Raw genomic sequence first — 12,623 nt, 5'->3', positions numbered from 1 at the left:
TTCAGAAAGTCTTTCTTTGCTTCCATGGAGGGGAAGCGGAGGATGAGTGCCCATTCTTTCGAGGTTTCCCCATTGCTCCCATTTTTCTTGTTGCCCACTCTCCAAGCTCTTGAGTGCATCGGCTCATGAACCCCCATCAGAGCCATGAGTTCTTTTACCTCTTCGTCTACATTATCTTTGTCTGTAAGACCGCAAATTCTCACATGTAGAGAGCGCACACGTCGTCTTTGCTCCTCTTCTAGGGTCAAGTTGATAATGGTGGGTGTCGACGTTGTTTCCTTGCTTTTCCCTTTCCTGGCCACCTCAATCTATTTCTAGGCTTCATCTGCCTTCTGCTGAGTCTTTGTAATAACGTCCACCCAGGAAGTCGTCATCTCTTTGTGCTGCTCTTCCCCCTCTTTGATGGCTCGCACTTGCTCTTTGATTGAGTTTAGTTCTTCCATTACTGAGGGTTGCAATTCTCCCTCTTCAAGTGTGTCTCGTGATTGTGCCTCTGCGAGAACCTTCTTGAGTGACGCAATCTCTTCGTCTTTGGTCGTCACACGATCTCCCATTGCAGTGATCTTGCTTTCTTGGGCAAACACACGATCTTCGAGCATTTTTATTGTGCCTAGCAGGTTGCAATTGATCTTGTTAATAGTTTCTGTCATTTCTTCTTTGCATTTTTGAACTGCATCCTCTAAAGGATCGGGTTTATCATTCTGCTTCCTCATGCTTGGTCGCCGCCAAAAACGATGTCTGCAGTTTTTGAGTTTCCTGTAATTCCCTGTAAAATTCCGAATATTGCGCTCTCTGTTTGTTTTCAATTTCCTGTCGGGCTCTTCGGAATGCTCGATTAGGTGTGTGCGTAACGGTGTGCGGGTCGACCTCTGAAGCAGCAGCTACAGGCGGGTGGTGCTGCAGTGGAGCAGCAGCAGGAGCAGCGTTGTTGGGGGGGGGGGGGGGACATTGAGAGAGAGAGAGAGAGAGAGAGAGAGAACTTTTGCTTTATTTTTGGCAAGGCTTTTGATTTTGAAGCTTTTGGGCTCTGCTTTTAGCATCGCTTGTAAACCTATTTAATAGTGGCTTGGGCTCTCACTTCTCAGAGCATCTCGACGCAGCGTCTGAGAATGAGTCCCGACCACTCCCTTGTACTTTGAGTTGCAGATTAATACAAAAAAGAAATACCGAAAGGGGCGCCAATCTTTGGGGCCACTATCTCTAGGCACGGAATACGCCGGGCTAGTGTCGAATCAATTGTGAAATGTGAACTATTTTGAAGTGAATTCTTGTGGTGTCGTGGTAGAATCTCGACTTGGAGTGTCCAAGTCTGTTACATTATGTGCCAGTATCTGTTCTGGAACGAGTATCTCCTCGCTTTCCTCCACTTCGGGTTGCTCATATGGCTCCCCATCATCGGGCACATCGCCTTTAAAAAGCTTCAAGAGACTCACATGAAAAGCATTCTGAATTGTCGAAGTATAGGGTAGCTTCACTCTAAAGGAGACATCATTTATCTTTTCTTTTATCTGAAACGGTCCAAGGTATTTCATGCTAAGCTTTGGAAAAAGTCGCTCCTTCCTTTTCGTTTCTCAAGCATGCCTTCTCAAAACGTAAGAGCACCCTATCGTCTTCCTTTAATTCAAATCGCGACAGTGTCGATCTGCTGCCTTCTTGTGTCTTTCCTGAGATTTCTCTAAAGCCTCCCGGACCAAGTCCAAAGTCCCTCGTGAACTAGTCGGCTTCAAAAATCTTATCTTTCGTGCTTAGGAAGGGTGGAACCTCCGTAGCACCTTCAATAATCTCAAATGGCGCCTTCCCCGTCGAAGAGTGGATCGTGTTATTGTAGGAAAATTCAACCAAGGGCAAATACTTTTCCCATGGAGTCTTCTGATGCGAAATGTAAGACTTCAATAAATCCAATACGACTGAATTTGCAATCTCAAATTGCCCATCTGTCTGCGGGTGGAAAGATGACGAGAACTGCAACCGTGTGCCAATGTTCTCCCAAATAGCCTTCCAAAACAAACTAGTGAATCGGGGATCTCTGTCAAAGACTATTGTCTCAAGCATGCCATGTAATCTGAATATCAGGGCAATGAACACTCTCGCTAAGTGATCCGGCTTGACTGTTTTCTTCACTAGAATGAAATAAGCTTGCTTGCTAACTATGCCAATAACAGTCCAAATACCATCGTGCCCACTCTGTGTCTTCGGGAGATCAAAAATGAAATCCATAGCAATACTTTCCTAGGGGCGGATGGGTATGGGTAAAGGCTGTAACAATCCCTGTGCTTTATGCTTGTCAAACTTGACCTTCTGGCATACCAAGCAATTGCGTACAAAATCATCCACGTCCTTCTTGAGTCTCAGCCAAAAGAAGTATTTTTCCACACCTTTCAAGGTGGTATCAATGTCGCGGTGACCCGCAAATGGGGGACAATGGCATTTGGTTAGAACCTTTTCCCTCAACGGCTGTGTAACGTATAACATCGTTTTCTTCATCAAGTAGCCATCCCAAATGGAATATCCCACTACTACCTCCCCATTCTGTATTCGACTAAATATATCTGCAAAATCTGTATCCGCGGCATACTGATCGACCATATCCTCGAAGCTTCTATGGTGTATCACAGAAATGGCAAGAACCAACGGCTTTCGGGACAAAGCATCTGCCACCAAATTCTTATGTCCCTATACATGGACAATCTGGAACTGAAACTGTGACAAGATGTTTGCCCACCGCATCTGCTTTTTCGATAGCTGCTTCTGTGACAAGAAGTAGCGTAAACTCTGGTGATCTGTGAAGACCTTAAAATCGGCTCTGAGTAGGTAATGTCGCCACTGAGTAAGAGCATGGATAACCGCCAAAAGATCTTTCTCATAAATCTATGCTGTCAATTCCGGGCTTGAAAACAATCGGCTCTCATAGGCAATGACATGGCCTTCTTGCATTAAGACCGCACCCAAACTACGACCACAAGCATCATAATATACTTCGAATGACTTTTGCAAATGCGACAAAGTCAAAACCGGTCCCGTAGTCTATTTCTCTTTCAAAGTCTGAAAGGCAGTCACCTTTGTGGGTCCCCACGAGAAAGGGACTCTTTTTTGTGTCAAGATATGCAAAGGGGAAGCAACCTCTGCAAACTTTCCAATGAACCGCCGGTACTAAGAACATTAGCCCAAGAAGCTTCTAACTTCATGACATTCTTCAAATCGGGCGAATAACGTATTGTCTCAATCTTGGCCGAATCCATCCGCACTCTTGCTGTTGAGACGATGTGTCCCAAAATCCTGGTAGGAAAAATTCACTCTTCTTTGCATTAATCACCAACTTGTAATCTCGCAATGCCTGAAAGACCTGTAGCAGATGTTCTCTATGCTCTGCCTCATCCTTGGAGAAGACAATAATGCCATCAAAGAAAGTGCCCACAAAAGATTTGTACTCTCTGAAAATCCTATCCATCATTCGGTTAAAGGTCGCTGGAGCATTGGTAAGGCCAAAAGGCATCACCAAAAATTCAAATAAACCGAAGGTCGTCCGAAAAGCTTTCTTGTAGACATCTCCCGGCACGATTTGGATCTGATGATATTCGCTCTTCAAATCGATCCTAATGAAACAAGAGGATCCTTGTAGTCGGTCAAGAATATCATCGATACTAGGAATCTGAAATCTTTTCTTGATGGTGAGTTTATTGAGAGCTCTATAATCAATGCACATTCTCCAAGATCCGTCTTTCTTCAAAACCAACAACACCAGAGAGCAGTAAGGTGAAGTACTCGGCTGGATAAGACCCTTTCCAAGAGGTCTTTCACTTGGTTCATAATCTCTTCATTCTGGGCCCGTCTCACTCAGTAAGGTGTCTCACTCACTAAGGTGGCTCGTTCAGTGGTGTGCTTCCAGGTATCAGATCAATGGTATGATCCTCGGGACGAGCTGGTGGCAACTCGCCTGGCAAGCCCTCTGAAAAGCAATCGGCATGAGTGTGGAGAAAATCCTGGCGTTCTTTATCAAGGTCAAAACATATTCGACCTTCAATCATCATTCAGTTCTCTCCGGGAAAAAAACTGAATTTCATCAAGTACAATCTGCTTACCCTTCATTTGTCAAAGTCGCTTTTTCAACCCAATAGTCAACCACGGGATTGTTCTTATGTACCAAGGGATTTCGAGGAGGACGTCACAACCTCCCAAGGGCATTACGTAGAAGTCCTCGTGCTCTAAACACCCCTAACATTGCAAACGAAGTTTGCCAATGATTGGTGTAATGGCATCATCCCGTCCGGGTGCCGCTGGAACTACCTCCGCCTGTGGCCTCAGCCTGTCGGGCGTAATTCCAAATTGAGCCACCAATTCAAGTAAAAAGAAGCTGACCTTGGCTCCTCCATCAAAGAAAATAAGGGCTTCCTGATCTTTCACATTGCCCTAAGTGCGGCAAAGTTTATACTTTCATACATCTGATTCGGTTCGGGCCGCACGCAATGTGGTACCAGTCCTGTTTTCATCTGCCTTTTCTGCCGCATTCCTCTGCTGCTCTAAAACTCTCTGGACGGTCTTCAGTCTGTACTTGCTATGCCTTTTTGGGGCACTTTGTGGAGATGTGCCCATGTTCCCCGCATCCAAAACACTTCCCCTCTTTGAGATAGATAACCCTTTCTCTAAGAGTGTCGGGGACGTGTATCTTTCTTTTCTTTGTTCTGGGAACGCTTTCTCTTTCTACTTTCATTGTGAGAGGTCGTTGGATTCTCTGAGTCAAGATCTTATCAGTGGGGTAAGTAAAATTTCCCGAATGTATCGCAAAACCCCGTTTCGCATGACCCATCAATTCTTGAATAGAATTCGATTTTTTTGTTCCAGGCAGTAGTCTCGGATCTCTGTAGGGAGTCCCCAGCAAAACCGCTCAATCTGTTCCTGAAAAGAGACCTTCGTAAATGAAGAGGTTGGTAGAAAAAAGCTCCAGAATCACTCGCAATAAGCGTCCAAAGAATCTCCCTTGTTCATCCGAAGATGATTCCAAGCGGTTCGTATATCTCGTTCGTACTCCCGAGTCAGTCAAGAAAAAATAAAGAGCCTTTTGAATTTCAACCATGTAGGAGCTTCCTTCCTCAAAAGAAGAGTGGACCACCATGTTCGAGCATCTTGGAACCCAGAAAAGGATTCAAATGTAGTCGAGTGTCCACCTTCTTTGAAGTTTTCTTTCTCTTGTCTTCGAGGAAGTCATATTGGTTGGCTCTGTAGAACTGCTTCTTTTCAAGAGTGCTTGTCCACGTCTTTCTACAAGTACACGTTGCACTTTTCTGCACTCGTCTGTCTTTTCGGCTTTCCTCCCTACATGAGAGGAGAAGCAATGGCCACACGCCATCTCGAGTAAATCTTATCGATCGGGTAATTCTTCAGGTGTTTCGCCAACCGCGGGTCCCTGGAGTACTTAATCAATCTATTCACACATATGTCAATCTGCAGTTGACGTTTGTGCTCCTTCTCGCAAACTTGTCCGGAGAAAAAAAATTACCCAAATCTTCATTCTTTTCTTCAGTTCCCGCGCCGGATATTCAACTTTTCTTTGCCTTCCCACTGAGAGGTGTCATCTCTGTTAGATTCTCCATAAGAACCCATGTGAAATCTAGGATTCTTTATGGCTTTATGCGAAGTCAAAAATCTACTCATCGCCTTAGCATAGAAAAGGAATAGAAAGGAGGTAAGAGGGCAGTTGTAACAAATTTGGACACCCCAACTCAAGATTCTACCGCGACTCAGCAGAGATTCACTTAAAATAGTTCACAATTCACACCTGAGTCGACACGGCCTGGCGTATTTCCGTGCCAAGAGGTATTGGCCCCAAAGACTGGTGCCCCTTTCGGTATTTCTTTTTATATTAATGTTTGAGCAAAGTACAACTCCCGCCCGTGCTCGCTCTCAGACTCTACGTCCAGATGCTCTCCAGAGTGAGCCCCCTTGAGTTCATTATAAAGGTTAAAAGGGATGCTAAAAGTAGAGCCCCAGAAGCTTCAAAATCAAAAGCAATAGTTCCAAAAAGCAGTTATTCCCAAAAGCTTCAAATCAGCCAACGTAATTTACGAAAATCCGTACAACTGCCACGTGTCATGTCAGCTCTTTTTCTGCCAGAAATCTGTACGAATGGCCACATCAACCTGTCAACGTATTATGCGGTGCTTTTTCAGGGATTTCCGTACCAGCCTACCACGTGTCATTTGTCCGGGCAGTGTGTGTGTGTCCGGGTCTAGCCACGTCATCCCATTTGTGACAGCAGCTCTGCCGTACTAACCATGTGAGCATGAAATGTTTCCCTCTTCCCCCTACCGACAGTACTTGACTGTGCACACACTTGTAGAGAGTTGACACCCCACTAATCCATGCATCTGAAAAGCCCATCTAGCGCATAGTGCCCTCAAGGAAGCTCCAGTCAACTTTGTCATAAGGCTTCCCAAATTCGAGAAGCAGCACCACAAGATCCACTCCATGGAGATGAGCGAGAGAAGTCGCCTCTCAAAAGTGAAACTGTTGTCAATAGATTTTTGTAGATTTAAGTTAAAAATGGTGATGTGTGTAGAATGTGCTATTATGCACGACATAAGTCTCGACCAAGAACCTCCCAATACTCGAAGCAAGGCATCTATGCCCACACATGCTCTCTGCATGCATCGGGGCACTTTGACTGGGGCTCAACTAAAAGAAATTTACGCTAAAAGTCAGTAGCAATTGCATGCATATCATCCGGCTCTTTGGAAACAGACCATCGTGTCTCCTCAATTGGCAAATACTGGTATGCGCATAACGAGGATCCACTATCTCATGGAAGGCAAACTTGTGGCGTCACTCTTCAATGGTAATCAGATCCTGTCGAGCCTATTGCATCTGCTGCTCCATCCAAGAGCTACCTAGGTGGTGCTCCTGCATCCACTGCAGTAAGGAAGCAATGCCTGTCACGAGGCTGTGGCAACCACTAGCCTTAGTTAATTTCTTTCCCTTGATTTTTATTTAATTTTGGGACCTTCTTTTTGAAGTCACAAATGGACGGACATTGTGTGGCTAGTGTGAAACAGCCGACGACTGAGAATTTCACCTCTGCAGCAGCCGTGAAGAGCAGGTAGCCATGGGATGGTCCAACCAGTCGGCACTAAGATCCGGGCTATAAAAGGGTGTCTAGGCTCGGTTCAATGTCATTTAGGCCCCACGCGACACTTATAAGTTGGTGGCTACTAGGAAATTAGCTCAAAAGAGGCAAAGTGGATACATGGCGGCTTCATGTGAATTTTCCAGAGTTGCATGAAGAGGGGGCGCCCAAATAGAGAGAGGAGCTGAATTTTTACACATTGTGAATTACACATTGTATGTTGAGAAGTGGGTGCAGGTCTTACAGCTTTAATGGAAAGCTTGCCTTCTCCCTTGTCTTATGTAGCACGATGATTCTGCTCTCGTGCACCTCTCCCCCCCTTTGAATACAGAAAGGTGATGCCCCATTCAAGGGCTTTTCATCTGTATGTACAATTGTGTGGGTTCATGCGCGTTTGCCGAGGCAAGAGCCTCTCGCACAAGTACTCGATTAACTAATTGCTAATCCCCCACAGGTACACGTGAAACCGGAGAGATTTCTCGCGAGAAATCTTGTCCGATTCAAAGGGCAAGTAGCCCTACACGTGCGAGAGCTCGAGGGCTTGCTACGGATGCGACTGGCATCACTAAAGTGGTGTTTTGGTGCAAAAAACTAGAGAATTCAGCACTCTGCAGATTCTTGCCAGGTTTGGCAAAGTGCTCGAATGCACCAGGAAAGTCACTTTTGCACAGGGATTTTGTCTGTGAAGCCACCTACTACGGTTATGCTGCCGAAATTGGGATAGAGTAGGTCATTTTCAGCCCGGTAAAAGCAAGACAGCTCGTAGGAATTTGCAGGTTTTCTCTCAAGTTTAATAAGAATAAAGAAATACCGAAAGGGGTGCCAGTCTTTAGGGCTACAGGGTGTCGCTGTCTGCTTGGAAGCACTCCAGCTACCAAGCCGTGCTTTGATTGAAGTGTTAATTCCAGTCACAGGTTTATTTGTGAAGTTTCTCTGTGTCGTAAAGTTCAAGTAAAGTTTATCAAGTAAAGATTCGGGTGAAAGTAAGTCTACCACCCTACGGGTCGGTTTCAGCCCCACCGGAGCCGCTTCTTCTCCTCTCGGCCAGAAGACGTGCGCTTCTTGGTCTTGCACCTTGCCCCATGTCCTACAAATCTTAGTGATGGGATCAAAGTGACCCTAAAGCGTCCCCACGAAATCAGAAACAAGTCTTGCCTTGGTTTTCCCTTTCTTTACTAGCTCCTTTGTTGCTTTCGACGATTCTGGTTTGTCTTCATTCTTCTACTCCTTTGGACACTTTGCCAAGATGTGCCCCGTCTCTCCACACCCAAAGCACTTGCCTTGCTTATAGTTAGTTTTCCTTCTACTCTACAAACATCTGTTGGGTGGAGGATTTCTCCTTCTAAGTCTTCTTGGATTTGTCTTTATCATTCAATGCATCTTTCTTTGCAGTCTTAGGCAGCATAAACGACCCTCTCCATAAGAGAACCCATCCATCGCATGTTCCATGAGTCTCTGAATGCTAACAGATCGCTATTTGAGACAATATCTCTATATCTCTTTAGGTAAGCCACAGAAATGCCGTTTCCTTTTCTCCTTAGAGACCCTTCTGAACGAAGCCACTGGCAGAGACATGTCCCACCATCTCTAATTGTATATTGAGATGGTGTCTTCTTTCATCCATAAATGATTCCAAGCTCTTAACATATCTGTTCAAATCACGGAGTCAGCCAGATAGAAGTGAACAAATTCTTGAACTTTACCTTGGTTCCTCGCACTCTACAATGCAAAAAAAAACATGGACCACCATGTCTGAGCATTCCCTATGAAAGGAAAGCTACCTCGCACCTTTGAACCTTTTATGAAGTTGGCTTTGGAAAAGGTGGCAGCAAACTATTGACTAAAAATAAGAGCTCGACAAATAAACTTATGACCGAAAAATGTGTCGAACTTGATGCTTTAACCCCATCTTCGAATTCCTTCTTCCCCCTTCTCCGTTCAAAATTGTCATACTTAGATTCCCAAGTCATGTGATTCCTCTTCTTGTCAAAGACATTACCAAAAGTGTAGAAATTAGAGTCATTAGAATAGGTAGTGTCAATGTCTTAACGTCGGTATCTGAATCTAGCCCTTTTTCTTTTTCTCCCTCTTCAAGCGAGCAAGATCGATGGGAGTCGACGAAGCGGAAATATCAAAAGAGTAGTGTTAGAAGTGAACATGTTGGCGGTGTTGCTTCCTAGATCGCTTCTCTGCAAGTTCTTCAAACATAGACTGTCAGCACAAATGACCGAGAATACACTCAAATTTTCGTCCCTTTCTCGAGTGTTTCTGATGCTTCATTAACTTAATGATTATCTGTTCCATTGGGCGTTCAATGTCCTCTGTTTCGGCCTTCTTCCATATATCATAAAATTCTGGAATCGGTTGGTTCTTCAAATACACTGCATAGGCCCGATGTCATGCAAACTTTATCAATCTCTTCGTACAAGTGCACACTTGCAATTGTCAGTGAACATTTCTAGACTTCTCATTCTCTTTGAAAGACTTGTCAGGTAGTTCATCATACTCTTTCTAAGATGAATTATTGTTATTGGATTCGTCATTCTCATTGGAATCTTCCTCCCGCAGAAATATAGCTGGGATGTGTTCCTGTTCCTAACCTGCATCTCTGTCAATGTCCATAGAGTGTGCTGCAAAAATCGGACTGGACCTCCATAAGAAGAATTGACTAAAGCTCACCACTATAACTGACTTGACATTGACAAGATGGTAAATTCTTAGCAACACATGAAGAGGACAGAAACTTTAACACTTGCACTTTAAAACTCAAAGTAGTGGAGACACGCAGCGGTGGAAATTTGCTTTCAAATGCACTGGCCCCAGAGTTTGGTGCCCTTTCGGTACTTCTTTTTAAATTGATAAGAACAGAGTACAACTACTGAGGAGTGCTCTGTTTTGTGTGCCCACACTGAATTTGCAGAAGCTACACCCAAGGCACATATTTAAAGGCTCGGGAGAAAAGCAATGAGGCCCAATAGCTAGGTGCAACAAAAGCTCCCAAAAATAGTAGCTCCGAAAAGCTCTCAAAAATAGCCACCGAAGAAACTGCCACGTGGCCCGCAATTTGCAGCGCTATGTACGGGCAGCCACGTCATCAGTAATTGGACTGCCACGTCATCATTCATTGCAATCTCTCTTTTTTTACTGACTTTGGCCGGATTTAGGTATCATGTCATCACTTTTGTGACATGAGTCAATGTTTCAACTGTCCAAAGAGGGCACGCATCACTACGTTGTTCCTTATGCTCAACTGACTCGGAATATCAGCACAATTAGCTACAAAGAAACCCTGACCAACTTTAAAAAAATAAGCATTTCTTGAATGTCCTTTTCAGGCCTGTCCTAATCCCCTTCCTTAGGCCACCCAAGTTCCTGTTTCCAGTCCTCCTGGTCACGATATTCATCGTGATGTAAAAAAAAATGGGATAAACCCCTATAAAAATTGCTTTGAAATCAGTTACTATGGATGCCTCACTATGGTGGCTACCAGCGGCCTGCCTTCACGCAAACTCTCTAACCCTTTCTATACTTTTTTTGACTTTGTATATCCTAAAACAAAAAATCTTTGGTATATCAGTGTTGATGGAAAACATTAATGAAGGTAACTGACACATCCTGGATGCAGCTTTTAGTACTCTAAGACACACTTCAGAACAAAGGAAGTGGGAGAGCCATCAGAGGCTTAGCCATCAAACGGGACAGAAAATGCTGCTAAAGACCAGTGTGCCAACACCTTCCACTGACAACATGCACAAAAGTGTAGATGCATGCAACAAAATTGCGCCAAGCTGAAAGCAAAGATTAACTTCTGCATATAATTCTTGGTAAATGATCTTTTTACAGCTTCTGTTGTGGTGTGTTGCAAGAAAGGAATCTGGTTTCGACCAATTACAATGTATCAGCTAGTTGTATTTGCTGTTTGAATGTGCTACAAGTTTTAGACATTCATAGTACTATAAACAGAATCAACTTCCCAGACCAATCGTGACAAAGCAATGTATTTGCTACCCTATTTCCTGTTGCAAATATGCATGAAGAAAAGGTATCTCTTCAAAACAAAAAAATTACAATTTATGAATATAAAAGAAAATAATATATTTACCGTTCTCATGTGTGAGCCGGCAAATGCCTCCAATAGCTTCCTTTGCTTTCCTGGGAACAGCCAGAGAGTTCACGTCTAGATTCTTTTGTGCACTTACACCAAGTGCAGCAGGTATGGCCTGAAAGAAACAAAGACATATCTGCTGAGAACAGTAAGAATAAGCCATTGGTTCTGATAACAAACAAGGGTTATAATTGAACAGTGATATGTTGAAGCAGCAGATCTAGAGTTGGGTTCAGCTTATGCTGATCCCGCACTCACATGTATTGTCAAGTATTTTGTGTCTACATGTTTATATCTCATACATAATGTAAAGACTTAAAAGCAAAGCGACGAGAAAATAATTGAATAAACTATTATATGTAAAAAGGCTGAACTTCATAAGAGAGACTGAACATGTCCACATAACAAAAAATGAAGACACGGAAGACAACGGGCGGATATAGAAGAAGTAAATTATTGGTTTCTAAACAACAAATACACAAAAACAAAACAACATTTACTCAAAAATGTTTCCAGAGAGATTACGCAAAATACATGAAAGACATTTACTTGACTGAAACTTTAAAACAAGTCCTCCACTCTAAAGACCATCACAGCAAGCATTTGTATCACTTCAAAAGGTGTAGGCTTGTATCAAGTTAATTCATGATTAGAATGTACTTTTTGAAACCAACGACCTCAGTTTCTACCACACTCTAGAGGTGATGGGCAAACTCAGTCATACGATAAAGGCTAGGACTTGCTGAGTAAGATAGTGGGTCACTAAGCTAAATCAGCCAATCTCGAATTGGATTAAGCTTATGTTGATACCCTTGCACACCTTTCCAAATCTATTGTCAGTTGTGTACGATTTTGTGTGTCAACTTTTTTATACCTTAGCCGAATTCCAAAGTTGAAAAGCCAATGGGAATTAAATGGTTGCCTTAGTAATAGAAACTAAACATGGAAATGATATTATATAAAATAAACAATTCAAACACCGAGCAAGATCAAGGTAAGAGCAGGGAAAAGATGAGATTTGACAAGGGTCTATGGGGGTTGTCCGTTGCTAGAAAACTATATAACTCTACCCTCCTCCACGCTAACTTTGACCCACAAAAAGCGGGCATCAGCACCTCTCATAGAGAAAGTAAGTCCACTAAATTCAACACCAAGATATGCATAAGATTTTAGCTACTCCACTATCTCCGCTCCATATATAAAAATAGATGCTAATCTATTGACCCACTACATTGTCAAGAAGTGCGCAGTGAAGCTAGGAAAGCGTCGGGCCTCTGATTGTGAGAGTTTGTAGCAAAATCAAGCAAGTCGCTGAAGATTTGCAGCAAAAGACACATTAAAAATGAACAGATCTCCAGCCATTAAAGCTTTACTCTAAAAAAGAACCAAGATCAGCTCAAA

The 12,623-nt window shown here is 43.4% G+C and overlaps 1 protein-coding gene across 3 annotated transcripts in view; it reads right to left on the bottom strand.

Moving 5' to 3' along the window:
• USP (UDP-sugar pyrophosphorylase) overlaps positions 1–12,623 on the bottom strand; it is a 191,523-nt gene that overhangs the window by 60,173 nt on the left and 118,727 nt on the right. For all 3 annotated transcript variants that reach the window (XM_086485290.1, XM_086485288.1, XM_086485289.1), the window contains exon 10: positions 11,220–11,337. In XM_086485290.1, coding sequence (XP_086341416.1) covers positions 11,220–11,337 — 118 coding nt within the window. The remainder of the gene's footprint in view (positions 1–11,219; positions 11,338–12,623) is intronic.

The sequence above is a fragment of the Adiantum capillus-veneris genome, chromosome 16 (genome assembly GCF_014529385.1).
Source record: "Adiantum capillus-veneris isolate H3 chromosome 16, ASM1452938v2, whole genome shotgun sequence".
NCBI classification, from domain to species: Eukaryota; Viridiplantae; Streptophyta; class Polypodiopsida; order Polypodiales; family Pteridaceae; genus Adiantum; species Adiantum capillus-veneris.
The sequence above is the reverse complement of the archived record's forward strand: the minus strand, read 5'-3'. Positions and strand labels throughout refer to the sequence as shown.